The sequence below is a fragment of the Ahaetulla prasina genome, chromosome 8 (genome assembly GCF_028640845.1).
Source record: "Ahaetulla prasina isolate Xishuangbanna chromosome 8, ASM2864084v1, whole genome shotgun sequence".
NCBI classification, from domain to species: domain Eukaryota; kingdom Metazoa; phylum Chordata; class Lepidosauria; order Squamata; family Colubridae; genus Ahaetulla; species Ahaetulla prasina.
In genome coordinates this window covers 13,263,512-13,291,258 of record NC_080546.1, presented here as the reverse complement: position 1 = coordinate 13,291,258, position 27,747 = coordinate 13,263,512, and the positions used below count along the sequence as shown (strand labels likewise).

General features: G+C 42.3%; 1 protein-coding gene across 1 annotated transcript in view; it reads left to right on the top strand.

The window, feature by feature from the left end:
- PRKG2 (protein kinase cGMP-dependent 2) overlaps positions 1-27,747 on the top strand; it is a 102,091-nt gene that overhangs the window by 39,850 nt on the left and 34,494 nt on the right. The window contains exons 6-9 of the mRNA XM_058192942.1: positions 925-988; positions 8,809-8,886; positions 18,330-18,424; positions 20,943-21,011. Of these exons, the coding sequence (XP_058048925.1) occupies positions 925-988; positions 8,809-8,886; positions 18,330-18,424; positions 20,943-21,011 (306 nt within the window). The remainder of the gene's footprint in view (positions 1-924; positions 989-8,808; positions 8,887-18,329; positions 18,425-20,942; positions 21,012-27,747) is intronic.

Genomic DNA, 27,747 nt, shown 5'->3' with positions numbered 1-27,747 from the left:
CTTATCTGGGTATTGATTGCTGGCAAGGAGGTGTTTTGGTCTTTATGTTTCCTTTTTAGCCTTTTGAGTGTCTCTTTTGAATGGTATGTAAATGTCATTTATTCCTATGGGCCTGTTGATGGCTGAAAACTCAGTCCTTTCTAGCACTGAAGATGTTTCCTAGTTTGGTAACAAAACTTCTGCAAGAAAACAACCAAGCTTAGAGAGCAACAAGAACTCCACAGTTCAACTCGGAGCTACAAATATCCTCTGCTATGCAGTTCTACCTTGATCGTTAATTTCAATGTGAAAATAGCTACTACAAACAGAATAATAGTATTGTTTACATCCAATGTCCAATGAAAATACAAGTCTTTGGATTTGGATTGAAAAAGAATTGGTAGGGAGTATCTGTTCTATCAGTATTGATTTCATCGGTGGATAGAAAATGGTGGCTTTCATCCTCTTTTTGAAGGCAGTTGTATAGATTGAGCAAGTACTGATTGCTGATATTGTTGACAATAGTCTGACAGATAATGTGGTGTTTTTAATGACAGCCATTTAGAAGCCTCTTCTCAAATCACAGTTCTTTGAAGAAACATGGACCTTGGATATAAAATCCTATGTAATTATCCTAGTAGTTATACTCAAACCAAACTGAAAGAATGTATTTTGGGCAAAAACCTCTGCAAAGGCTGTAGATTATAGTGATTATTCTGTAACACTGCTGAACTTCCATATATTTGCCAAACCTTACCGTTAACCTCATTCACATTAACTGTTTTTTATAGATAATACCCTTAATATACATAATATTTTAGGGGTATCAAATGCTCTCAAAGAAAGAGCTGAAGCCAAAATGGTTCAGAGTAAAAATTGAAAACTGAAAGCTAAAACGTTGTATACAAATTGAATTCAGTGGATTTCTTTTGGTTTTTTTTCAAGTGTTTCTTTACTGAAGAATTTACCCGAAGATAAACTAACCAAGATTATAGACTGCTTGGAAGTGGTAAGTCTTGGACCCCTAATGAGATTATTTAATCTTATTTATTTCCTTAGCAAAATCACTCTAGGGTAAAGTCAAACAGTTATATATTACATTATGCTCTGATTAAGCTCCAAATTCTGTGTTATTTGATCTGAGCTAAATAAGATTATTCAATAGCATTTTCAATGTGCAGAATCTGAAAGTCCCATTGTGCAGGAAGTTACCGTCCTTGCTTTTCTGAAACTCATACTGAAATTCCCAGGAATACTTTCTAAGCTGCATGGTTTCCCATAGATTTGTAGTTTTTGGTGGATAGCATGTTTTATCACAGTACTTTATATAAAATAGCCAGATCATGCTGCCTAAAAGGCTGAAATTTATGGGAAATAATGTCCTATTGCAAAAACTTGAGATGAAATTCTGCCTGTGGAAAACTCCCCAAATATGTCGAAATGGTCAAATTGATGAGAGGAGAAGAGATTTTGTGACTTGTTGTGCACCCCAACAAGAGAGGAGAGGAGAGGAGAGGAGAGGAGAGGAGAGGAGAGGAGAGGAGAGGAAAGGAAAGGAAAGGAAAGGAAAGGAAAGGAAAGGAAAGGAAAGGAAAGGAAAAGAAGGAAGTAAATGGATGAGGAAGGGAAGGAATAAGATGCTATAGGAAATCTGTAAATTTAATCTTTTCTTGGGGGAAGGGACACTGGCTAACATTTGAATCTGGAAGTCTATATTTAAGAGCACTTAATATAGCTGATAGAATTATAACACCTACCTGTAAAAATGTGACATGCTGTGATACTTACCTCATATATCACCAGATATCTGTGTTAATGACCCATAGAAGCAAGCATGGATAGCTTTCAAAAGAAATAGCAGGATATTCTGTCTGCGGCCTTTTGTTATACTTTTGAAATATAATGATTTGTAATTGGGGAAAAAAAAATTCCGAGATCCATTATTAATAGATCTCTTTTCTTTTGTTTATGCTTTAATCCGTGTAAATGAAGAGTTTTATATTTAAAGGGCTAATTGAAATCATTCTAAGCAAATTGATTTATTGTGCACACATCCTTACGTAATCATGGATTTGCATGCTCCAGTAGAACAAAGAGTAAAAAAAAAAGGAATTTAATTGTAGACAGGAATGCTGATGATGATGAAAAGTACAGTCATCTGATGATGATGAAAAGTACAGTCCGAGATATATTAATACTGGATGCCATTTGGGCTCAGCTTTTGTCTGTAAAATCTTCCCTCCCTCCTTCCCTTCCTTCCTTCCTTCCCAAAGCTGGTGTGTTGCCTGCGTGACCTGAATTTTTCCAGAGCAAGTCTTTGTCAACACACTCCTTCCATTTGGCAGGGAAACCTAAAGAGACCCACTGTCTGTTTTCGATATTATGCAACTGCAACAATAGAATACCTTCGCTGAAATCATCGTCTAGCACAAATCGTTTGCAGAGCTGGCCTGGCTGCTTAAGCCACAACGTGAATCATTTGTTTCAAGCATCTTATTTTATATACCAGAAAGCTGACTTACACCATTGGCTGTCTTAAGCACAATATAGATAGTCCTTGACTTACTGTTCTGACCTAGGCTTCCCCAGCAGCACGAAGCCGAGTCCTCATCCTGATAAACCCCTTTTATTTAATTTACAGTGAATTCCTCTCCAGCAAAGTCTTTCCTCTCCCACAGTCTTTCAAGATAGTTCACAATTACCAGATGCCACAATACTTGGCAAGAATGCAGGAACGTACTAATTGTCTCCTGAAAAATCCACTCCCCTTTCGCTCTTCTTTTATTCTCTGTGGGAGGGGCCCTTCATCATCCACCTGTGGCCTTACTCCCAAGTCGACCCTTGTTCTTTAGCTGTTCCCTTGATCTGGCAACTCTGTCGTGTCCCACTCCTCCGCTGACGGCCGGGTCAGGGAAATCCGAATCAGGCTTGCCTCTGCAGCTCTGCCCAAAGTCCTAGCAAAGTCCTCAGAGCAGGCAGGAGACCAGAAAGTGACTTCAGCAAGATAAGTTCGACTTTGCCTAACTCAGAGACTGCCAGAAAGCAGATCCTTTATATAGGCCATAGGGTGTGGCTCCATGATTCAGCACTCATTAAGGCCTGCCCCTCCCTTCCTTCTGTTGCCTCCGCCTATCCAGTCTTCTGATGCGAGGGTCACACCAATCAGCAGCTGTTGGAAATAAACTTTCCTCAGGCTCACATGCTGTGGAGGAGGGGGAGGGGTCTAGCTGCTCCGTTTGCCTGGGCATGGAGCCAGAGCTGGAGCCGGGGGGTGCTCCCTCCTCTGCAGCCTGCTTAGGCATGGAGCGAGGGCTGGGGCCGGGAGATGCCCCCTCCTCAGCCTGTCTGGGCATGGAGCCAGGGCTGGGGCCGGGAGGACATTCTTCAGCGTTCGGAAGCAGATAAGCAGACCCCGGCTGCGGTGAGAGCGGGCAAGACACAACAAACTCTGTGCATGCACACACTGGGAACAGGCTCCAGCTGTTTTTCTGCTTCACTGATGTCTGACTCCGAAGGCAACTGTCATACAGCCCTGGACCCCTCTCTGCCTCCAACGCAGAGCCCTCATCAGAGCCTTCCCCAGACTCCAGGACTGGCCCATGTTCCTCCCCAACCTTCTCACTGTCCGAATCTGCTGCCAGCTCTGCTGGACGTTGGCGAGCCACAATACTTACAACCATTCCTTTAGTGACTGTTTGAAGTTATAGTGGCACTGAAAAAAAGTGACTAATGATCATTTTTCACACTTACGACCATTGCAACATCCCCCCAGTCACATGATCAAAGTTCAGACGCTGGCATGTATTTATGACAGTTGCAGTGTCCCAGGATCATGCGATCCCCTTTTGTGACCTTCTAAGAAGCAAAGTCAATGGGGAAGATAGATTCACTTCACAACCATGTTATTAACTTAACAACTGCAGTGATTAACTTAACTGTGGCAAGTAAGGTTGTAAGATATGGCAAAACTCAACAGCTGTTTTGCTTTGAAACAGAAATTTTCGGCTCAATTGTGGTCGTAAGTTGAGGACTACCTGTACCATCCACTCTGACCCACAGCCGTTTGCTAAATTTTCGGATATAATAATAATAATATGAATCCCAGCTGTACGTTAGCAAAAAGCTCACTTGTTCTTTCTCTTAAAATTAAAAGACAAACGGTTGCCCAATGTTGTGATAAAGAAGTACAACAGTAATAGTACAAAAGTGCGGGCCCGAGGGAGGCTGTAAAAATGAGGCTGGGGGCCCATTTGCAGGGAGTAGGGGTTCCAGGTGTGATTTTAAGGTGCATTAATCCAGGGCTGTGTTGCTTTAAATGCACTGTATAAAGTCGTAAATAAATACCACACAGGCAAACACATGTCCAAATTGATAGTCCAATTTTTTTTCCCCTTGAAAATATTGTAAGGCACCTAAAAGCAATAAAACAAAGCAAAAACATCAGCATGAATTTAATTGTATCAGGCCTTTCCTGTTGGTTGCATCTCTTTAAAGTAAAAAAAAAAAAAGTTGTTTGGATTCTTGGCTTAAGTAGTTTGAGTCAATTCCATCCATGGAAGGTGTCAAAAAACCCCAAGACGGCGGTCATGGCAATGCAGGTGGAGCTCTGCCCCTTTATATATGTGTGTATTATCAACACGTATCCAAAAAATGATGGGTATTCTATTGAACTGCTGGGAACTCCATATTGACTTTTTTGACTCAGTTATTTGGGTTGCCCATCTACCTGAGATGTCCCATGTCTCCAAATAATCCAACAAGTTTATTGTCTGTGTGTGGGAAGAATGGGAATGGGTAGTTTGCCAGCATAAAAATTGCATAGGAGGCAATGGAATATATGGATTTATTAGAAATTTCTAGCTTTTTCTCCCTCCTCCCTTTTCTTTTTCTCAGTCCTGTCTTTACTCAAGCAGAATATTATTTCTATAATATTCCTGTAGCCCATAATATTAGCTTTTTATTCTCCTTTAATAAAAGTATGCTTTTGTCTGCTCTTCAGAAATAATCTAATATTGCTCTTGGTGAGGAATTTCTTTTCTATGATAAATTAATTAGAGCACAAGATGATTGATAAGAGAAGTTAAACAGTTGGCATTTCTCCAGCTATAAAGAAAGCCCAGGAAGAGAAAGTTTTATGTATTTTAGCAACCATCTAAGAAATTGCATTTGACCAGTTTGGGCAACTTGATCCAGGATACCATTGGAAACCTCGTGTCTTCTTTCGTAAAGCTAAGAACAACATGGATTAAATTGCTTTGGCAATATATTCTTTAATTTAAACTTTATTAGTCTCTCTGGTTTTCTAAAGGAATCAAGTTAAATGATGTGATAGCAGTATTCCACTGTCTAAGGGGCTGCCACAAAGAGGGGAGGGGTTGTCAAGTTATTCTCCAAAGCACCTGAAGGCAGGACAAGAAGGAATGGATAGAAATTAATCAAAGAGCCATCCAACCTAGAATTAAGGAGGAATTTCCTGACAGTTTAGAATAATTAATCAGTGGGACGACTTGCCTCCAAATATTGTAGGTGCTCCTGGAGGTTTTTAAGAATAACAAGAAGTTCGACAGGGTTTGTCTGAAGGGTAAATATAGGGCAGTGATGGCTAACCTCGTGTGCCAAAAGCGAGGGAAGTCGTGTATGCGTGCCCACACCCATAATTCTATGCGCCCCACCACCACCCCGAGCTCCACCCGCTTTTGGCACACAATGGCTCGGGGGGCCTGGTAGGCCTGTTTTTCACTCTCCCCAGGCTCCAGAGCCTTTCTAGGAGCCTGGGGAGGGTGAAAACAGCCTCCCCCACCCCACTTCCAGAAGCCGAAGACTGCCCATTTGTTGACTTCTGGTGGGACTGGAAGGCCTGCTTTTGAGTTCGAGTGCTCACCGATATGGCTCCGCGTGCCACTGGTTCGCCATCATGGGTATAGGGTCTCCTACTTGAGCAGGGGGTTGAACTAGAAGACCTCCAAGGCCCCTTCCGACTGTTATTCTATTACTTTGCTATTCTGTTAAGTTCCTTAACTTTGTACCTTATGATTATTATTAAGTGTTGTATCATTAAGTGTTAAATTTGTACCCTATGATCATCATTAAGTGTTGTAAGTGTTGTACCTTGATGAAGGTATCTTTCCTTTTATGTACACTGAGAGCATATGCACCAAGACAAATTCCTTGTGTGTCCAATCACACTTGGCCAATAAAAATTCTATTCTATTCTCCTTGAAAGCGATGCATATTTGCCCCAATGAACTAATTTCTCTTTACTTCCAATACCTAAGTCTTCCTCCTGAAGAGGTCATGTCATGCATTTATAATCCTTCAGTTTTATGATGGACACCTGTACTGCTCTAGAACTTGAGCATGTTTGTGACCTCTGACATGTTTAATCGTATTATTAGTGTACCAGTATTATCTATATATATAAAAGCGAAAACCACTCATGCCGTAATAACGAAATCTCCAGAACTGTAAAGCTTACAAACTTGAAATTTGCCATGTATGTTCCTCTTGGCTTCTAGGTGCTCATTAAGAAAGGATTTTTCGAAATGACCATCAGAGTATTAGTATTTCCTATATTATTATAACACGCTCTGATGCTAATTAGTTAGACGTTTTGCTCCCCCTCCCAACTTGAAAATAACTCTGGAGAGAACTATATTATTGTAACACGCTCTGATGCTAATTAGTTAGACGTTTTACTCCCCCTCCCAACTTGAAAATAACTCTGGAGAGAACGGAATAGCATAGGGCAGGCTTCTATGGATCAAGCCTGAGGGAGAAAAGGGGCTAAAAAGCCTGAGGGAGAGAAAGGGATAGGATAGGAGACATTTTTGTGGGACAAGGCTGAAGGACAGAAGGGGATAGAATAGGAGAGACTTCTGTGGGGCAAGGCTGAGGGAGAGAAAGGGATAGGATAGGAGACGTTTCTGTGGGGCAAGGCTGAAGGACAGAAGGGGATAGGATAGGATAGGCTTCTGTGGGGCAAGGCTGAGGGATAGAAAGGGATAGGATAGGATAGGCTTCTGTGGGGCAAGGCTGAGGGAGAGAAGGGGATAGGATAGGAGAGGCTTCTGTGGAGCAAGGCTGAGGGAGAGAAAGGGATAGGATAGGAAAGGCTGCTGTGGGGCAAGGCTGAGGGATAGAAAGGGATAGGATAGGATAGGCTTCTGTGGGGCAAGGCTGAGGGAGAGAAGGGGATAGGATAGGAGAGGCTTCTGTGGAGCAAGGCTGAGGGAGAGAAAGGGATAGGATAGGAGATGTTTCTGTGGGGCAAGGCTGAAGGACAGAAGGGGATAGGATAGGAGAGGCTTCTGTGGGGCAAGGCTGAGGGAGAGAAAGGGATAGGATAGGAGATGTTTCTGTGGGGCAAGGCTGAAGGACAGAAGGGGATAGGATAGGAGAGGCTTCTGTGGGGCAAGGCTGAGGGAGAGAAGGGGATAGGAGAGGCTAATCATAACCACTCATTAAGTTTCAGGCTGTAAGTGTCGATTTATCAAGCCCGATCACATAGTTTTGTAGCAGAGCATGGGTATTCAGCTAGTCAGCATTATATCTATAATTTTTCCAAAGTTGGTGCTGTCTGTGGCATTTATACATATAGAATTCTCACTTAGAAAGCCTCTTATTTAAGGTCTAGAGGCAGGAACTACCAAGATCATATTTATAAGATCCAATTCATAGAAACCAGTCTGTTTTTATTGAGTTTCCTGCATCTCATAGAGTTAAGGAACCACTTCCAGTTCACCTTCATGGCTTCTGAGCTTCATGTCAGGCCTATTTAAAAATTATGTATGTATGTATTTTTGAAGCCTGAATAATCAATATTTTTTTATTTATCGGCCCATATTAATGACCCTTTGATTTCAATGGTTTTACACTAAATCTGAGCAGTTGATCAAAGGAAGCAAAAGACTGTGGAATTACTTTGTGCAAATAGTCATGCCACATTCTTTGATAGATTTATTTGGATTATCAATTAGCTTTAAACCCCTTTCAGTCATTTAAAAAGACATTCATGTTTAATTGATCAACGTATTTATAACTTATGCAGAAGAAGATGTACTCGCCACAGGGAAAATGCAGGCAGTGGAGCCAAAAATTTTTTGGCTTTTCTTCCTTCTTCCCGAAAGCTGCTGTAGCTTTTTTAAACATAGCTTTTTAGAATATTTTAGAATTTGCATTATTTTTCTGGCATGGAAGGATTCTGTTCTCCCCATATAGAAAGCCTGCAAATACAATGGTGGTTATGTAATATTAATATCACCCTTGCTTGAAGGACAATACTTCAATCCACTTTAAGTAAATTGATTAATACAATATTCATATCTAAGTCCTGACTGTACATTTGGTAGGAATTTAAATAATTTTCTCTAGAAAATGCCATTGGTTAGTGTCTTGGGAAAATTTAAATTTGATTTACCACCACAACTGAGCCCAACATTTCTGTTGCTAAGTGAAGCATTTGTTAAGTGAGTTTTGCCCTGTTTTACGAACTTCCTTGCCACAGTTATTAAGTGTTATCACCGCAGTTGTTAACTTAGTAACATGGTTGTTAAGTAAATCTGGCTTCCCCATTGACTTTGCTTGTCAGAGAGTCGCAAAAGGTGGTCACATGACCCCGGGACATGGCAGCCGTCATAAATATGAGTCAGTTGCCAAGTGTCCAAATGACCCTGGGGATGCCGCAATGGTCATAAGTGTGAAAAATGGTCATCAGTCACTTTTTTCAGCACTGTTGTAACTTTGAATGGTCACTAATTGAACTGTTGTAAATCGAGGATTACCGGTAGACTGTTACAGCTTATTATTATTTGCCTTTTCTTTGTTCCACAGGAATACTATGACAAAGGTGATTATATTATCCGTGAAGGAGAGGAAGGAAGTACTTTCTTTGTTATATCCAGGGGAAAGGTAAGATACCTTGCAAATATTTTGTCAGGGAATTGCGTAGCGGGTGTCCAAATGAAGTCAGAGAAGCTGACACGAACCTGTAGCTTTATATAAATAAATACAGGTTTTCCTCGACTTAACGACCACAGCTGAGCCCAAAATTTCGGTTGTTAAGTGAGAGATTTGTTGAGTGAGTTTTGCCCCATTTTACAACCTTCCTTGCCACCGTGGTTAAACGAATCAACTGCAAGTTGATCAGTTAGTAATACCGTTGTTAAGTGAATCTGGCTCCCCATTTACTTTGCTTGTCAGAGGGTCGCAAAAGATAATCACAGGACCTCAGGACACTACAATGGTCATAAGTAGGAACCAGTTTGCCAAGCATCTGAATATTGATCACATTGATCCTGGAGATGCTACGAAGGTCGTTAAGTGTGAAAAGTGGTCACAAGTCACTTTTTTCCAGGTCGCTAAATGAAGTATCCCAGGGGTGCTTTATTCAAGAGGCAACTGGATTTTTCTGGTTTTTCTTTGAAGACGTTTCGCTTCTCATCCAAGAAGCTTCTTCAGCTCTGACTGGAATTCCTCACCATCCAGTCAGAGCTGAAGAAGCTTCTTGGATGAGAAGCGAAACATCTTCAAAGAAAAACCAGAAAAGTCCAGTTGCCTCTTCAAAAAGCATCTTTGGGATAACCATGATCCAGATGACTGAGAATCTCCACAGACACTAAATGCACTGGTGGTAGTCGAGGACTACCTATATATTTTACATCTATATATGCAGCGAAGAAGAGAGAGTCAGGCGAAAAGGAGCATCATGAGGTAAATCACAGGGCGCGCAAAAGAAAAAGGCGGGAGAAAAGGGAACCTTCCGCTCCGTACCCACAGTGACCAATCACAGTGCAGATTGCCTCATGCAGGAACCAGCACCCTTCAACCAATCAGTCACCATTGCGTGTTCTGGCTCATTGCTACTGCACAACCCCACTGCTCCAGCTACTAAATTTAAATATATTAACATATATGTGCAACTCTAATTTGGCCAATGAACCAATATGGGAAGCTGCATTTTTTTTGACTCCATTACTTTGCTATTCTGTTAAGTTCCTCTTTGAAAGTCCAGCTTATTTGCCCCAATCAACTAATTTGTGTCTCTTTACTTCCAATATCTAAGTCGTCCTCCTGAAGAGGTCATGTCATGCATTTATAACTCTTCAGCTTTATAATGGACAGCTGTACTGCTCTAGAACTTGAGCGTGTTTGTAACCTCGGACATTCTTAATTGTAATATTAGTATGTCAACATTAGCATTATATCTATAGTTTTTCCAAACTTGGTGCTGTCTATATCAGGGGTCTCCAACCTTGGCAACTTTAAGACTTGTGGACTTCAACTCCTAGAGCTTTGCTGGCTGAAGAATTCTGGAAGTTGAAGTCCACAAGTCCATAAAGTTGCCAAGGTTGCAGACCCCTGGTCTATATGGCAGTCCTATAGAATTCCCATTTAGAAAGCCTCTTATTTAAGGGCCAGTGACAGGAACTACCAAGATCATATTTATAAGGTCCAATCCATAGAAACCAATCTGTTTTGATTGCTCTCTCAACAGTGGTGAAGTCCTTTTTTTTTTTTTACTACCGGTTCTGTGGGCGTGGCTTGGTGGGCGTGACAGGGGAAGGATACTGCAAAATCCCCATTCCCACCCCACTCCTGGGGGAAGGATATTGCAAAATCTCTATTCCTACCGCACTCTGCGGCCAGCCAGAGGTGGCATTTGCCGGTTCTCTGAACTGCTCAAAATTTCCGCTGCTGGTTCTCCAGAACCTGTCAGCACCTGCTGGATTTCACTCCTGTCTCTCAAGTATTTCCTGCATCTCACGGAGTTAAGGAATATGGGAAGCTGCATTTTTGCCCATTTGTTTCCTGAGAGAGAGAGATAAAGGACATTCCATTAAGCCTATGCGAGCCTCCCAATAGGATATTGATCCATCTCTTCAAGGCAAATGCTATGCAGGGCATAATGAGATCATTAGGAATTAACTGGCTAGTGAACATCTAGGTCCCTAAGCTGTCAGAGAACATTTGAATTAGTCGCCCACTCATATGCACATCCCTCCACAATTATTCTTGTTTGAGCTGTTTGTCTTCCACCTTTTTTAAAAAAATCATTGGTTAAAATCTGCACATGTTTCAGGAGCAGTGATGATGATATTAAAATGAGCAAGAGCGATCCTGAATAAAGAAATATCTCATTAGTACTCAAGAACATTTGATAAATGCACTATTTGGCCTGGAGCAAGGAAGGAAGCTGTAAGGAGGAATTCAGTGACCTAGAATTGGCCTTAGTTTTTTAGTTTGGAGCAACTAATCTGGCCAAAAAGATTTAAACTTTTTTCCCCCTAATGGCCCTTTTCTGGAAATGGGACATTAGTCATTTTAAATCCACCAACTGTACCTTTTGAATGCAAGCCAAAATAAAACTTTCTTCCTTTCCTTTCCTTTCCTTTCCTTCCCCTTCCCCTTCCTTCCTTCCTTCCTTCCTTCCTTCCTTCCTTCCTCCCTCCCTCCCTCCCTCCCTCCCTCCCTCCCTCCTCTCCCCTTTCTCTTTTTCTTTCTCAGATTCCTTAGGTGTTATATAAAGTTACACAATAGTGTAAAATAACCAATGTAAAAAAAAAAGCACCAAAAGCGGTATAATATAATGCAGAAGGAGGTAAAAAGCTAATGATGAATGTTTGATACAGAGCCAACCTGATATTGTAAAAAAAAAAAAAGGGAATTAAACTAGTTGAGCAATAAAATGAAAGATAACCAACAAATCCAGCAGAGACATTGAAATATATAAAGATTTTTTCCTATTAAAAAAGCAATAAAGCAAGTAATAAAAAGAAATAATTAATAAACATAAATATATATAACATTATTAAATATTTGACTAGGACATTTTATACACCTGATCCTTTTCCTTATTATATTTACTAATAAAGATGAACTTCCTCTTCTAAAATGATACATATCATTTGGTTATGAATATCCTTTAACACATCTTATTAAATGTGTAGATTTTTCTGTAGAAATATAATATAAGCGTATGTCAAATGATGGGGGAGTGTGTTTGATTTCTAGCACTGGGCTATTGTCAATCGGGTTGCTACTAACAGGATAATTAACAGTGTTTACACAATACTGTTTACTTCTGACTTGCTGGGCCCTTATACAATCATTTATATCACACAAAAGAGTACATGATAGAGAAAATAATAACAATGTATTGTAGTGGTATGCACATAGATTGGATCAAGATGTAAGCGGGGTGGGCTTCAAAAATTTTAGCAAGAGTTTCTCTGCCCAGTTGCTGGGTGGGCGTGGTCATGGTGGGCGTGGCCTAGTTGGCCTCTTCCACCAGGGCAGTGGGGGGGTGTTTTTGCCCTCCCCAGGCTCCGGAGGCTTTCCTTGAGCCTCTGGGAAGGCGAAAATGGCCTCCCCAGGCTCCGGAGGTACTCTGGAGGCTGGGAATGAGCCCGTTTCTGGCCTTCCCGGACTTCCGGTAGGCCTGTTTTTTGCCCTCCTCGAGCCTCTGTATATATCCTGCACTTACCTGTATCCAAAATGGGCTGCGTGGGTACTCCTGGGAGGGGTGGGGTGGATGGGACCAGCTAGGAGTGGGATTTGGGGTTTCTCCAAACTGTACAGAATCTTAGCTAGAGGTTCTCCCAAGCCCCTGCAAACCCCCAGCAGCCCACCCCTAGATATAAGTGAAGGAGCAGATAACCCCTGGCTCTCATTGAAGTGTAATTCTTGGCAATCTATTCTCACCAGTGGTGGGTTTCAACTGGTGTTACCACCGGTTCGCTTCACGCACCCGCTTTCCATTTCAGAACAGCTGAGGCACGGCAATCCACTCCGCCGTGCCTATCACCTGGGCTAAAAACGAACAAATATAGGTAGGTATAGCGCAGGGACTGGCGGGAGGGCCCAGCTGACAGTTGGAGCGAACCAGTTTGGTCTCATCCAACCATTGTCGCTACCGGCTCGCCCGAACCAGGGAGAACCGGTAACAACCCATCACTGATTCTCACAGGGCAGTGCTGGCTAAGAGTTGTAGTTCAACAATCTGTATATCTACTGTATAATTCAGATGGTGCAATGGGTCTAAAGGCTGCCTTAATGCAAGACTTGCTAAGCATAAATGGCTCTTCCACCTACATGATTCTGCAGTGTCCTCCTTATGGCAAGGAGATTATATGGTTTTAGAAGAAGACTGAAATTGATGGAAAACACAAGAGATGCAAAATTTGGTTTATTCTGAGAAGGGAAGGGAGGTATGTGTGGCTTCATGGAGCACCTTCAAAGGGATGCTTCACTCAGAGAATCATCAAAGTGAAGAACTCCTTCAAGGTTTGCATAGCCCCACTTAAATTAAGCATCAAGTGGACCATTAAGGGAAAGGAAATTCAATGACAGAGGGCTATGTCCTTGACTCTCTGGGAAAGGAATGTTATTATGACTATATATCACCCCTGCTCCACACAATTCCCCCCTCTCAGTTTCCCACAGTAGTAAATGTGGCAGGCCTGAAGGTTATAGAATTCGCTCTTGGGCTGGCAGGGCCATCAATTATAACCATCAGTTGTGTGTTTTATAAATTGCGGAGTCCTTGGAGCTAAATAGTCTATAATCTACCCTGGGCATTGAGAATTTTACCTAGTAGGATGATTAATCATCTTCAAGCAAACAACCAAGTCTAGAGAGCACTCTAGTTCAATCTTGCTCCATCACTGGAGGTTTTTTAGAAAAAGCCATTGGTCCAGAATGGTAGAGGGTCTCCTGCTTGAGCAGGAGGTTGGACTAGAAGACCTCCAAGTTCCCTTTGAACTGTTATCCTGTATTCTGTTCTTTTTTATTGGCTTTACAAGTTCCTTGAAAGCTGATTCTCAGATTTTTCAATATCAACTCATGATGGAAAAGTTGCCTGAAGTTGCTTGTCCACTCCTGTTTGTATTTGTCCACCCATCAGGGCTTTCCTGGGAAAAAAAATGGAAATTATTGAAATCATCCTATCTAAACTGAGATTAGGTCAAAACTTGCCTGAACAACCTATAGAAATGTAGGGTAGCTCCACAGCAGATAACACGTGTTCTGCCAGGAAAGCCACTCGTGGACGACAAATGAAAGTAAAGATAAAGGTTCCCCTTGCACATATGTGCTAGTCGTTCCTGACTCTAGGGGGCAGTGCTCATCTCCGTTTCAAAGCCAAAGAGGCAGCGCTGTCCGAAGACATCTCCATGGTCATGTGGCCGGCATGACTAAATGCCAAAGGCACACGGAACACTGTTATCTTCCCACCAAAGGTGATCCCTATTTTTCTAATCATTTTTTTACGTGCTTTCGAACTGCTAGGTTGGCAGAAGCCGGGACAAATAATGGGAGCTCACCCTGTTATGCGGCACTAGGGATTCAAACTGCTAAACTGCCGACCTTTCGATCAACAAGCTCAGCGTCTTAGCCACTGAGCTACCGCATCCCAGAAAGATATTTTATCTAGTTAAACACGTGCTAGATAGCTAAAAGCAAATGTCATATAATACAAATCATGCAGCACCCAAGAAAACAATAGCATCTTTTTAAAGAGGTCTGCAGTAGAAATGTGATGGAGGATGATGGTCAAAATTCAATTGGATATTCCCTGACATTAAAAATGACTAAAATAGTCCTTTGGATTTCTGCCAAAGCCTTCAAAAGCAGCACTTGGGAAAAAAAAACCCTCAGAAAGAAATAATTCCTTTTTCTTATGCGGGGGTGGGGGGGAAGACTTAATGAAAAAACATTTATGCATTAACTATTGGAGAATAAACAGATCATGCACGAAAAGAGACAGATGGTAACCAGTTGGCAAGCTCTAGAAATAAACACTTATGCTGGCTGCTTACAGGGATCTGTTCTTCTTGGCTTCTGCTAAACAATATTTGCAGAATCTGGAAGCCAAGATGATAAGTTATATATTTGCTACCATATGTGGGCTGCCAAAATCCAGAGTTGATGGCAAGAAAAAGTTATTGCAAAGTCTCGTTGCTGCCATTGAATGATCGCCTAGATTGTTGCAAGCTGGATCGGGTAGCACTAGTCTTTGTAAGATATTTTAACATAGGGGAGTGAGAGTTGATATCAGATTTGCTTAAAAGCTAGAAACATGCCTCAACTACTACTAATTTTTATGTATAAACTTTAATATTATTGCTGTGGTAGGACCCAATCCATAAAGATAAATAAGTCTTTAAACTCATTTATATATGACTCCCTAATGTATTGAATACATTTCTCCTACAGTCACATTTAGAAGTACCATTTGGAGACAAATTGGATTTTTGAAGTTCATTTGTCATAGAATCATAGAGTTAAAAGGAATCTTAAACATCTAGTCTATCCAGGGGTGGAATTTACCAGTTCAGACCTGTTCGGGAAAACCGGTAGTTCCAACAATCAGGTGGGAGCGAACCGGTTCACCCTGACATTCAGATGGGCCTACCCGCCCGCCCACGCTATTTTCCGACCTTTATCTTCTCAGCTGAGTCGCGCAGTAGAGCAGATTTCCGCACAAATCAGCTGTGTTACTTCTCTGAAGAAACCAGGAAGTGAAGATTTCTTGAAACAGTGCATACGTGCACGGCGCGCATCAGGCAAAGCAAATTGCACGATCACCGAACCGGTTTTTAAATCGGGAGGCTCCCACCACTGAGTCTACCCAGCTGTGATGTTTCAGGAAATCCAGTTAAACAATCCATGAAAAGTGGTTGTCTGCCTTTTTAAATGCCTCCAAAGGTAGAGAACCCCTAACCTACATAATAGACCAATTCATTATTGTACAAACATTAAGATCAGGAGGTTTTTTTTATTCCATTTCAATGAAATCTAAGTAGCTGCAATTGATATCCTAGTGAATGAAGGGAAATATGGGTGTCCCAAGATAATATTGCAGGATCCAATCTGGGTCCGTCACCGGGACCAGAAGTTTAGTCTTCCAAGCTTTTGGACTTGTGCTGGAGCCCATCTTCAGGGAACTTCTCTCTCTCACCAGAATGTGTGCTTTGAGCTATTCTATGCATAGTATTTAGCATGTGGTGCCTGGTTGTGTGTGTGTTTTTTAGTTGTTGATAGGGGTGTGGATGGCTGGCTATTAAGTCATTGATTGTTGTTTCCAAGGTCTGTAAAATGAGGACCCAGATTGTTGAGGGAAAATATCTTCTGTAAACCGCTTTTAGAGTGCTGTAAAGCAAGGGTCATCAACCTTTCAGACCTCAGGGACCACTAAATTCATAATTTTAAATCCCACAGACCACTAATATGATCTGCCTAATGACTGGCTGGATGGGCGTGGCTAGGTGGTCATGTGACTGGGTGGGTGTGGTCAACTCGATGTCACTCACATCGAGGGGCACCTCGCCGGCCTCAACTTGCCCCTCCCCACCCAGCCACTCCTCACCTCCCGACCTTAAGGCCCCAACAGGAAGCAGTTGTTGGATCTAGCAGCCACCACAAGAAAAAGTTGGCAAAACAGCTCAGTCCAAATTGGATCTGACTGAGAAGGAGGCTCAGCAGAAGCACCTCACTGAGGACTAGGAGCATAGGCTTTCCAAGCAGAGGGAAGACCTGCGGGAGTGCAAGGCCAGGCACCAGCACCTGGAGGCTCAGCAGGCTGAGATGATCAGCCAGTTCCAGACCATGATGCAGTCTGAGTGGAACGAGGCCCTCCGGCTCTTCGACACTTCCCTCCAGCCTTCACTTAAAGTCCTGCACCAGGAGGCTGAAGCAGACCCCAAGTTGGAATTTCTTCCCCCCTCCAATCTACACAAGAAGACCCCGAAGGGGGAGACTCTCTGCAGCAACACAAATGTTCATTGCAATGTATTCAGCCCAGGGGCCGTAGTTTGAGGACCCCTGATTTAGTGCAATATAAAAAAATGCAAATAATTTTTCTGCGGACCACCAAAATTTTCTCCCGGACCACCAGTGATTCATCGACCACCAGTTGGTGACTGCTGCTATAAAGCACTGCAAAGCGGTATATAAATCTAAGTGCCATCCATTGGGCAGATAAGTACAACATTTGGCTACCTTTATGCTGTCTATGTCTCTCAGTCTGGTCTGGTCTCTAAGCAAAAAAAAAAAAATGCTTTGTGACACCCCTTGATAACATCAGGGTGACTTTGGAAGCAGAGCAATGTGAAAGTGCCAAATATCATTACGAAACAAAACAGCTTAGGACGAGCCTGTTTTGTTGGTTCAATCTAGAGAGCTACAAGGGCAAAATCTCTTTCGGTGTTTTTGCAAAAAACCTGGCCATCACAAAGGTTTTCTATAATTGGAACTGATATTAACTCAATAATCTGCGAGCTTCAGAGAACAATTGATTCATTTCAAATTATTCTAGCTTGGAAACCCATGCCACATCCAATTGTTATCCTTCATTCTTTGTTTGATATTAGCTCTGGCAGACTCTGACTCTGGTGCCAGAAATGTCCCAGAAAGAATGCCTTGCCACAACCAAGAGACTTTTAAGAGAATTGATCACAGCCTGTCGCTTGAGACAACCACAAGGGATTATTACTTTCAGTTGTAGCCGATATTTAAAAGTCTGTGATTCAGATCCTTGTCTCTGCTTTCCCAAAAATCCAGCCTTGAGTTGTAAAATCCCGTTGGAACTCGCCATGATAAAAAAAATACACAATTTTCTGGCTCTATCCCTTTATTTTTTATTTTATTTATTTATTTCTCACCTTTATCATTTTTACAAATAACTCAAGGCGGCAAACGTATCTCGCTGTTTGCCTCCTGTTTTCCTCACAAACCTAAGGGGCTGGTTGGGGTGACCGAGAGTGACAGGCCTAAAGTCACCCAGCTGGTTTTCATGGCTAAAGGTTCCCCTCGCACATATGTGCTAGTCGTTCCCGGCTCTAGGGGGCGGTGCTCATCTCTGTTTCAGAGCCAAAGAGCCAGCGCTGTCCGAAGATATCTCCATGGTCATGTGGCCGGCATGACTCAACGCCAAAGGCGTACGGAACGCTGTTATCTTCCCATCAAAGGTGGTCCCTATTTTTCTACTTGCATTTTTTACGTGCTTTCAAACTGCTAGGTTGGCAGAAGCTGGGACAGGTAACAGGAGCTCACCCCGTTACGCGGCACTAGGGATTCAAACCGCTGAACTACCAACCTTTCGATCCACAAGCTGAGCATCTTAGCCACTGAGCCACCGCATCCCTTGGCTAAAGTACAACTTTTGAACTCGTGGTCTCTTGCTTTCTAACCCTGTGATTTTACTACTAGACCAAACTAGCTTTCTAGATGGATCATTTTGATGAAGGTCATTTATCTTAATGAATCATTATGATGAATGTTAAGGATGAAGTATGTCTATTAAGTATATTGTATTTATTTTTGACAAGTAATTAATATGGGTCTTCATTTCCTAGGTTAAGGTTACCCAGACCCCAGAAGGGCAGACCCAGCCTCAGTTGATTAAAACGCTGCAGAAAGGAGATTCTTTCGGAGAAAAAGCCTTGATCAGGTTTGTTTAAAATTATTTCTCACTTGGCAACATTCACTTCCATTGTTATTTAAAAATATGAGGAGCTCAAAATGGAATAGGGATGAGAAGACAAGGTAAGGACATAAGTGCCCAAGGTTGAGAAACACTGACTTATTTTTTTTAAAAAGAAAAAAAAAGAAAGGAACTCAGTTTTTCTCAACCTTGGGCGCTTGAAGATGTGTGGACTTCAACTCCCAGAATGCCCAGCATGGCTGGCTGGGGCATTCTGGGAATTGAAGTCCACAAATCTTAAAGTTGCCAAGGTTGGATACCCCTGAATTAACTAGTATTATAATTCATAGATGACAGAAAGAGTCATCCATGCTACCATTTTTCCCCATGGTCACTTCCATCCAAATTGTCTATTTTGATTACTGTATGCTGACTTTTCTGAGTCTGGTCGTTGTAGTTGATGGATTTTTCCAAGCAGTTGCTCTGATACATGGGCACAAGCCAATTCTGGACTTATTAACCAACTACAGTCTAGTGTAGGGGTCTCCAACCTTGGCAACTTTATGACTTGTTGTCATAAAGTTGTCAAAGTTGGAGACCCCTGGTTTAATGTGCCTACATGCAGCAGTGAAATGAATTTATGAGATTTTTTTGTTGATATAATTATTTAGTTTTTATCTTGCCTTTATTCATTTAGTGTATACGTAACTCAAGGTAGCAATCATACATAATATTCCTTCCTCCTCCTATTTTCTCCACAACAACAACCTGGTGAGATGAATTGGCTAAGAGATAGTGACTGCCCCATATTCATCCTGCTGGCTTTCTTATCTAAGACGGAACTAGAGCTCATTGTCTCCTGGTGATTGAATCAGAGTCATTCAGATGATTTTCATATCTAAGACGGGACTAGAATTCATGGTGATTGCCTTAAAGTCACTCAGCTGACTTTCATGCCTAAGGCAGGACTAGAACTCAACATCTCCCAGTGATTGGCCCAAAGTCACTCAGCTGGCTTTCATATCTAAGAGGGGACTAGAACTCACAGTCTCCTGGTGATTGGCTCAAAGTCACTCAGCTGGCTTTCATATCTAAGATGGAACTAGAATTCATAGTCTTATCATGATTGTCCTAAAGTTACTCAGCTGCCTTTCATACCTAGAGCAGAAGTAGAACTTACCAGCTACTAGCCCAACAACCTGGCTTTTTAAAATTTTTAAAAAGTTTGAGAAGCATTGCTCTAAGTAAATGCAGGAGTAAAATTCAGCCGGTTCTATCGGGCTCAGGCGAACCCGTAGCAGAGGCTGCAGTAGGCTTTGCTCACCCGTGTGGACGTCATGATATTGCTTTTTTGTGATGATTTTAAGCTGTGGATACGCAGAAGGCTTTGCGCATGCGCAGGTGACAGCGCGCACAAGTGAAGTGCGCATGTGCATGGTGCATGCACATTTGCAAACCGGTAGGGAAGGTAAGTGAATTTCACCCCTGCTCTAAACCACACACAAAAAAAACCCCTCACTAATCCATTTCACCGCTGCACAAATGCATACAGGACATTGCTGGGTCAAAAAAAGAATTTTATTTATATATTTTTTTTTTGAGAAATACTGCTTTAGAGAAAGAACCAACAATGAAGTGAAATTAAAAAAAAAAGGCATCACGAGCTTGTGTTAAAATTATCCGTATCAGGAACATTTAGGAGCACAGATGTAGAGAACCTGCAGAGAGGATGAATTGGTTGTTAGGTGTCAACAGTCCTTTTGAACAGAGGAAACAGCAGGGATAGTAATAATGGGAGGATTTAAACTTTGAAGTGGCATTTGGACAAATAGATAATGCCTACTTAGGTAACAAATTAGCTTGCCTGCTTCATCCTTTTTTTTTTTAACGATTTTTTGTAAAATCATTGTTAAAGAGATTTGCAAAGATACAGCAGATTTTTAAAGATACAATAGAAAACCTAGATTGTGCACAGGCATTTGAGTATCTAGTCCCTTGTAATAAACCAATGGGATCCTCTCTAGGCATAGTTTTAGAAGTAAGTTTTGTGCTCAAGGGAGACTATTAACAAGTTGTAGTCAGATAGTCTTCCACTTACAACAGTTTTGTAACTGAAGCTACAACAGCGCTTAAACATGCAGTTTCTGACCGTTTTTCACACTAATGACCATTGCAAAATCCCCATGATCATGCAATCAAAATTTGGACACTTGGTAACCGTGCAACATGATAATTGCTGTGTCCCGGGGTCACGTGATCCCCTTTTGAGACCTTCTGAAAAGCCAAGTCATTCACTTAACAGGCACATTACTAACTTAACAACTGCAATGATTCACTTAACAACCTTATAACCAGAACAGTCATAAAATGGAGTGAAACTCACTTAACAACTGTCTTGCTTAGCAGTGGAAATTTTGGGCTCAATTATGGTCGTAAGTCCAGGACTTAACCTGTACAGGATTATAGCGTAAATCTAAATTGCCATCTGGTCTGTGACTTACTCTTCTTATCTACCTAAAATCAACGGATATATTTCTGTTTACAGTGATGATGTCAGGTCTGCTAATATAATTGCAGATGAAAATGACGTGGAGTGCCTTGTTATTGACAGAGAGTAAGTATTCCCTTCCTGTACCACCGTCTTCTTTCCAGCAGCTTCTCCTACTCACCGATAGTTACATCAAGAATGCAATTCTTCTGAGTTTTCTTCACTTTTTTTTTCCTAGCCCAAATATGGAGTAGGTGGACATTAGGGGGAGGGTAGCAAAACAGCCAGGCGAATAACCTTTCAAGAAAAGGGAGGAAAAAAACCAATAGATCAGGTACCATGAGCCATGGTGGCGCATTGGTTAGAATGCAGAATGCAGTATTGCAGGCTAACTCTGCCCACAGCCAGAAGTTTGATCCTGATGGGCTCAAGGTTGACTCAGCCTTCCATCCAGAGGTGGTATTCAGCCAGTTCGTACCAGTTCAGGCGAACTGGTAGCGGAGATTGTGGGTGGTCGTCCTGTCCCCCCCGCCCGCCCCGGCTCTATGCTGTCCTATTTAAGCATGGTTTTGAGGCCGGGCGCATGCACGGAAGGCGCACAGATGAGCAAAACGCATGCACAGAAGGCCGGGTAAGGTGCGCGCGCGGGGCGAACCGGTGGCAACAAAATGTGAAACCCACTGCTGCTTCCATCCTTCTAAAGTCAGTAAAACGAAGTCCCAGATTGTTGGAGGCAAGATGCTGACTCTGTAATAGAATAGAATAGAATAGAATAGAATTTTATTGGCCAAGTGTGATTGGACACACAAGGAATTTGTCTTGGTGCATATGCTCTCAGTGTGCATAAAAGAAAAGATACGTTCATCAAGGTACAACATTTACAACACAATTGATGGTCAATATATCAATATAAATCATAAGGATTGCCAGCAACAAGTTACAGTCATACAGTCATAAGTGGAAAGAGATTGGTGATGGGAACTATGAGAACATTAATAGTAGTGCAGATTCAGTAAATAGTTTGACAGTGTTGATGGAATTATTTGTTAGCAGAGTGATGGCCTTCGGGAAAAAACTGTTCTTGTGTCTAGTTGTTCTGGTATGCAGTGCTCTATAGCGTCGTTTTGAGGGTAGGAGTTGAAACAGTTTATGTCCAGGATGCGAGGGGTCTGCAAATATTTTCACGGCCCTCTTCTTGATTCGTGCAGTATACAGGTCCTCAATGGAAGGCAGGTTGGTAGCAATTATTTTTTCTGCAGTTCTAATTATCCTCTGAAGTCTGTGTTTTTCTTGTTGGGTTGCAGAACCGCTTAGAGAGGGCTGTAAAGCACTGTGAAGCGGTATATAAGTCTTAGGTGTTATTGCTACTGGTACCAATAAAGGAGAATATTTGTAGCTCAGAGTTGAAATGAGGAGTCTTTGGTGCTCTCTGAGCCCTGTTGTTTTCTTGCAGACGTTTCATCACCAAACTAGGTAACATCATCAGTGCTAGTCCTAGGTTACCTCGTTTGGGTAATGAAACGTCAGCCAAAAAAAAACCAACCAAGCTCAGAGACCTGTCAATAGATCACGGAACTACCGCTCTGGCCTGCAATGCAACATGATGTCGCAAGTTCCTAAAGTTGTTTGTGTTTACGGTACTTTGCGTCTTGTCCTGAAGCTAAAAAAAAAGCAAGTTTTTTTGTTGCCAAGATATGCTTGTGTTAGGAAGTGGAGCGGGGCGGGAATGTAATTAAGCTGATGATTAATGATGATATCTCTTCTAAACCCATAGATATACTGTGAGGATGCTTCATAGGATTTTTTTTTTAAAAAAAAGAAAACTAAGAACATTCAGTTCCCCATTTGAATCATCAAAGAATTTAATTACTGCAGAGTGGCATGCTTTGGTTGCTTCATTAGTGAATAAAGAAAATCTCCGAAGCGGCGAACACTGAAATATTTCAAGTAAAGCGAAAAAGGGGAAAAGAAAGGCAGTTTGGTGCAGTGGTTAAGGTACCAGGATAAAGCCAGGAGACTGTGAGTTCTAATCCTGCCTTAAGCATAAAACCAGCTCTTTGACTTCTGGTGAGTCACCCTAGAACAGTAATGGCGAACCTATGGCACGTGTACTGGAAGTGGAATGCAAAGCCATCTGTCCGGGCATGGCAGCCATCACACATTGCTCTTCCAGGTATCAGCGCGCACGTGCACGCTCCCCCCCAGCTGATCTTCACACACATGGGAGCACCGGAAACACACTGGGAAGCTGAGCTTCTGGTTTCCAGTGTGCACATGTGCACTGGCCAGCTGTTCTTTGTGCCCGTATGCGCACCAGAAATGTTCTGTTTCCCTCTCCCAATACTCTCAACAAAAAGTCAGTCAAAGGCCTTCTTTTCAAGTTTATTTACATTTGGCTGGATTCCTTCTGGCACAGAGATGTTCGGGCCACGTCCAGCCACGCGCCTGCCAAGTCTCTGGAGATAACTAGGAAATTATAGATAAGGCCAGAGTTACTCACGAATATATTCTTCCCTCCATTGAAAGTTTGCCTGCGCAAATTCACTGCTTTGTCCAAGACAAAAAGCCAGGAAGCTCCGCCTCCTGTTTTATAGACCCTGTGGGTGTCACTCCATGACTCATCATTCTTTGACCTTGTCCCAACGCCTCCTCTGCTGCGCGCGCCGGTCACGTCTGCGCAGTCTCGCATCAAGCCAAGATTGTTCTTGGGGCGTTGCCAAATCAGAAGAAGGCCCGGGGGAATCAGGCCTTGCCAGCCCCTCCTCCTCCTCCTCCTCCTGGGTGGGTGCCAGGGAGGGAGAGGGCCCAGGGGAAACAGGCCTTGCCAGCTCCTCTTCCTCACTCTCTGAATCATCCTCCTCCAGGACTCCGAGGCCGGGAACCTGGGTCACAACAAGAAACCAGAAGACCAGGTGACTGTCACACATGCGCATGCTGGAAACCGGAAACTCAGCTTCCTGGAGCGCGCCTGCACACCAGGGAATTGCCCTTCCGGTTTCCGGCGCTCCCGTGCATGCGCGCCAGGGAGCTGCTCTTCCGATTTTTGCCCCTCCACTGTGCACGTGCTCCCATTTTGGCATTCGGTGCCAAAAAGGTTCACCAACACTGCCCAAGAAAGTCTAGAAAGAATGCAATGGCAAACCACTTTTGGAAACCTTGCCGAGAAAATTGCTGGGACTTTTCTTGGCGGTCACCAAGACTTGAAGGCACACAGAAAAGGAGAAAAAAAAGGAAAAACAGATGTAGTTATTTTGGAAAATGGGGGCTATAATAGGAATGACTGTGCAGATTCTCAGTCCTCCAGGTCAGGGTTCTCCAACCTTGGCAACTTTCAGACTTGTGAACTTCAACTCCCAGAGTTCCTCAGCCAGCTTTGCTGGCTGAGGAACTCTGGGAGTTGAAGTTCACAAGTCTGAAAGTTGCCAAGATTGGAGACCCCTGCTCCAGGTCATGGTTGTCTCAAAGGTACTTTTAATAGGAATGGAACGGTTCTTGTCTACTGCATTTCTGTTCAGTTAGATAAGCGGTGGGGAAATATGGCCCTTTTATGACTTGTAGACTTCAACACCCAGAATTCCTGAGCCAGCCAACCATCTCTTAATTGTCGAATTTTAATTGACTTTTTAATACAGTGACTCCTATATACAGAGAGACCTCGAAGAGGAGTTAGCTGCTTTGCAAATTTATAAAGGCAGGGATTTGTTCCTTCAGATATATGGAGTAGACTGACATAACAGGAAATGTATAAATATCTAAGTTATACTCCAGTGAGCCTCAAGCCATATTAACAGGATGAAAATGAAAAACAGTGTGAATTAAAAAAAATGAATTGTAACCCATGCTAGGCAATACAGTATTTTAAAACATTACTCAAGCATTTCAGCAGATGGTTACCTCTGTTTTCGGTTGAATGGTATTCTGGTACTTAATTGAACAGTATTCATTTTACCACGGCCACACTTTCCATTCTTTGATCTTTGTTAGCATTTACATGGTTTTTAAATTTAATGTTACCGTTGATTATATATCTTCCGGGGAATCTCGTATTTCAAGTGCAACTGGGAAAAAAAATATCTAAAATAACTTTTAATGTGGCTCATTTAGTCTTTCTCAAGTGCCCTTGATTTTTTTTGCAGTCCAGGCAAAGAGAAAAATGATGATTTTTATCACATTCCTCATACAGCTGTAGATCTGAGTTCAGTTTTGCAGATCCCAAGCTTTGAAAGCTGTAGTTGGATTGTTCGTGAGAATTAATTTATTGCAGCCATGTGCAGTCACTGCTGTGGATGATTTTCTTTTTAATCGTGGCATCAAAAAGGCCAAGCCTCTGGATATTTTTCTATTTATTCATTGCACTGTACAGTAGCAGCTGCTGATGCTTCTGTTACACTACAATCAGTGGTGGGTTGCTACCGGTTCTCCCCGGTTTGCAAGAACCAGTAGTAAACATTATGAGTAGTTCGGAGAACGGGTAGTAAAAATTCTGCCTGGCCCCGCCCCCAATCTATTGCTGCCTCCCAAGTCCCAGCTGATCGGCTAGAAGGAAAAAACTCAGGGCTCACTTGACAAAGAAGAGGGGGAAAAAACCCAAGACACCGTTGCTTTAAAATGAGAAGCCAAGAAGCCTGATCAAGAAAACGGATCGGCTAGAATGAAAAAACCAGGACTCGCTTCTCAGCCAGGAGATCACTCGGCAAAGAAGAAGGGGGGGGGTAAAAAAAAGACCTCTTCGCTTTAAATTGACAGAGCAACTGGAAGCTCGTTTCTGGGTCAGCTGAACAACAAATTGGATAAGAGGAGGAATTCTTATATGTTTCAATGCAGGTTCTAAATTTTTTTACTACCGTTTCTGTGGGCGTGGCTTATTTTGTGGGTGTGGCTTGGCAGTCATGTGACACTGGCCATGGTTTGATGGTCGTGTGATTGGGTGAGAGTAGCTTGACTATCATGTGACTGGGTGGGCGTGGCCAATAACAATAAATAATAAAAATAATAAACAAAGTATACAAAACAATAAGAGGTACCAAAAACCAAGTTTCCCACTTTACACACACACAACACAACACAACAGACTCACACACAACTGCGCTTCACCCAAAAGGGCCCCTGCAACAAGCAGGAACCTCACAAAGCCACAAAAAGCTCAAAAACCAAGTTTCACACTTTACACACACACAACACAACACAACACAGCTGACTCACACACAATGTAAAAGCAGCTTCACTTCACCCAAAAGGGTCCCTGCAACAAGCAGGAACCTCACAAAGCCACAAAAAGCTCAAAAACCAAGTTTCACACTTTACACACAACACAACAGACTCACACACACAAAATGCCATATACAACTTTGTGAGATTCTGTGTGTTTGTGTAGTTAGAGTGAAACACTACAGAAACACACCAAATCTCAGAAAGCTGCACAAATATTTTGTTATTTTATTTAAATTTTTTAGATCTGGGTCTCCAACCTGATAACTTTAAAGTTTCTGGACTTCACCTCCCAGAGTTCCTCAGCCAGCAAATCATTTGGCTGAGCAATGGATTCCAGGCAGATTTATGGACTTCAACTCCCAGAGTTCCTGGGGAACTCCAATCAATTACATTAGCTGCAACTGATTCTGCCTTCCAGACAATGATGGAGACACCAAAGGAAAGCCAGCCCGAAAGGAGCTTGCTTAATTAAATAAGTGAGGTGGGGGGGATTGGGTGGTGCAGAGAAAAAAAGTTTTTAAAATGCTCCTCTGAAGATCCCTGCTCAGCCACACGATCATCAGAAGGGTTTTTTTTTCTTTTAAAAGCCCCTTTTTGGCTGAAGAAAAGAGGCTTTTAAAAGTAAAAAAACAACAACAATAAACTTCTGATGATCGGAGAACCGGTTTGGGGGCGTGGCCAGCCAGCCATTACCACCGGTTCTCCAAATGCCAGCAGAGTTTTACTACCAGCTCTACAGAACCAGAGCGAACCCAGGGCAACCCACCACTGGTTCAATGTTTTTGAAGTTTTGGGGTTTGTGCAACATGGGCTTTGTGTTTTTAAAAAGGTTTGGGCGATTTCCATTGTGAAGTATCCTGTCTTGAATGAGTTTTCTGCCTGCTTGTAAATGGAACCGAACTTCTGGCTTCCACTTTCTTTGATCTCTAAGCACTGGTAGCTGTTTTCTGCTTACAAAGTTTCCTTTATGCAGCTGGCAGGAATGTGGAATTCCAGGCAGGTCCCTTGCTAGCAGCTTGATTATTCCTTAATTATCTGGGATATTTTATTTGGGAAATGAAGAGGGGGGAGTTTGATTCCTTCCCAGAACAGATTAATGGGGTGGGGAGGGAATGGGGATTTTAGGCTTGCTGTCAAACATCAGCCATAATACTAATGATTGTTTTGAACAATATGCAGGTTGTTATACATGAATGGCTACTTTATATGTGAAATTATGGCTGAAACCTATATAGGTTCCTACTGTCAGGAAGTTTCTCCTTAGTTTTAGGTTGCTTCTCTCTTTGTTGAGTTTCCATCCATTGTTTCTTGTTTTGCCTTCTGGTGCTTTGGAAAATACTTCCCCCCCCCTTCTTTCTAGCAGCCCCTTAAAAGACTGTTGCCTATCACACCCTTGGGCAAAGCATGTGAGCCATTTCCTCCTTTCAGTGGTCCATGAAAGTGCATCTATAGCAGAAGTCTCTAACCTTGGCCACTTTAAGACTTTAAGACAGCAAAGCTGGCTGAGGAATTCTGGGAGTTGAAGTCCACAAGTCTTAAAGTGGCCAAGTTTGGAGACTCCTGATCTATATTATGTAGATAATAAAGTTGAAAATAGGTGAACAACATTTTTGTAGAACTATAGATAAGTTGGGGCTGGGTGTGACAAGGA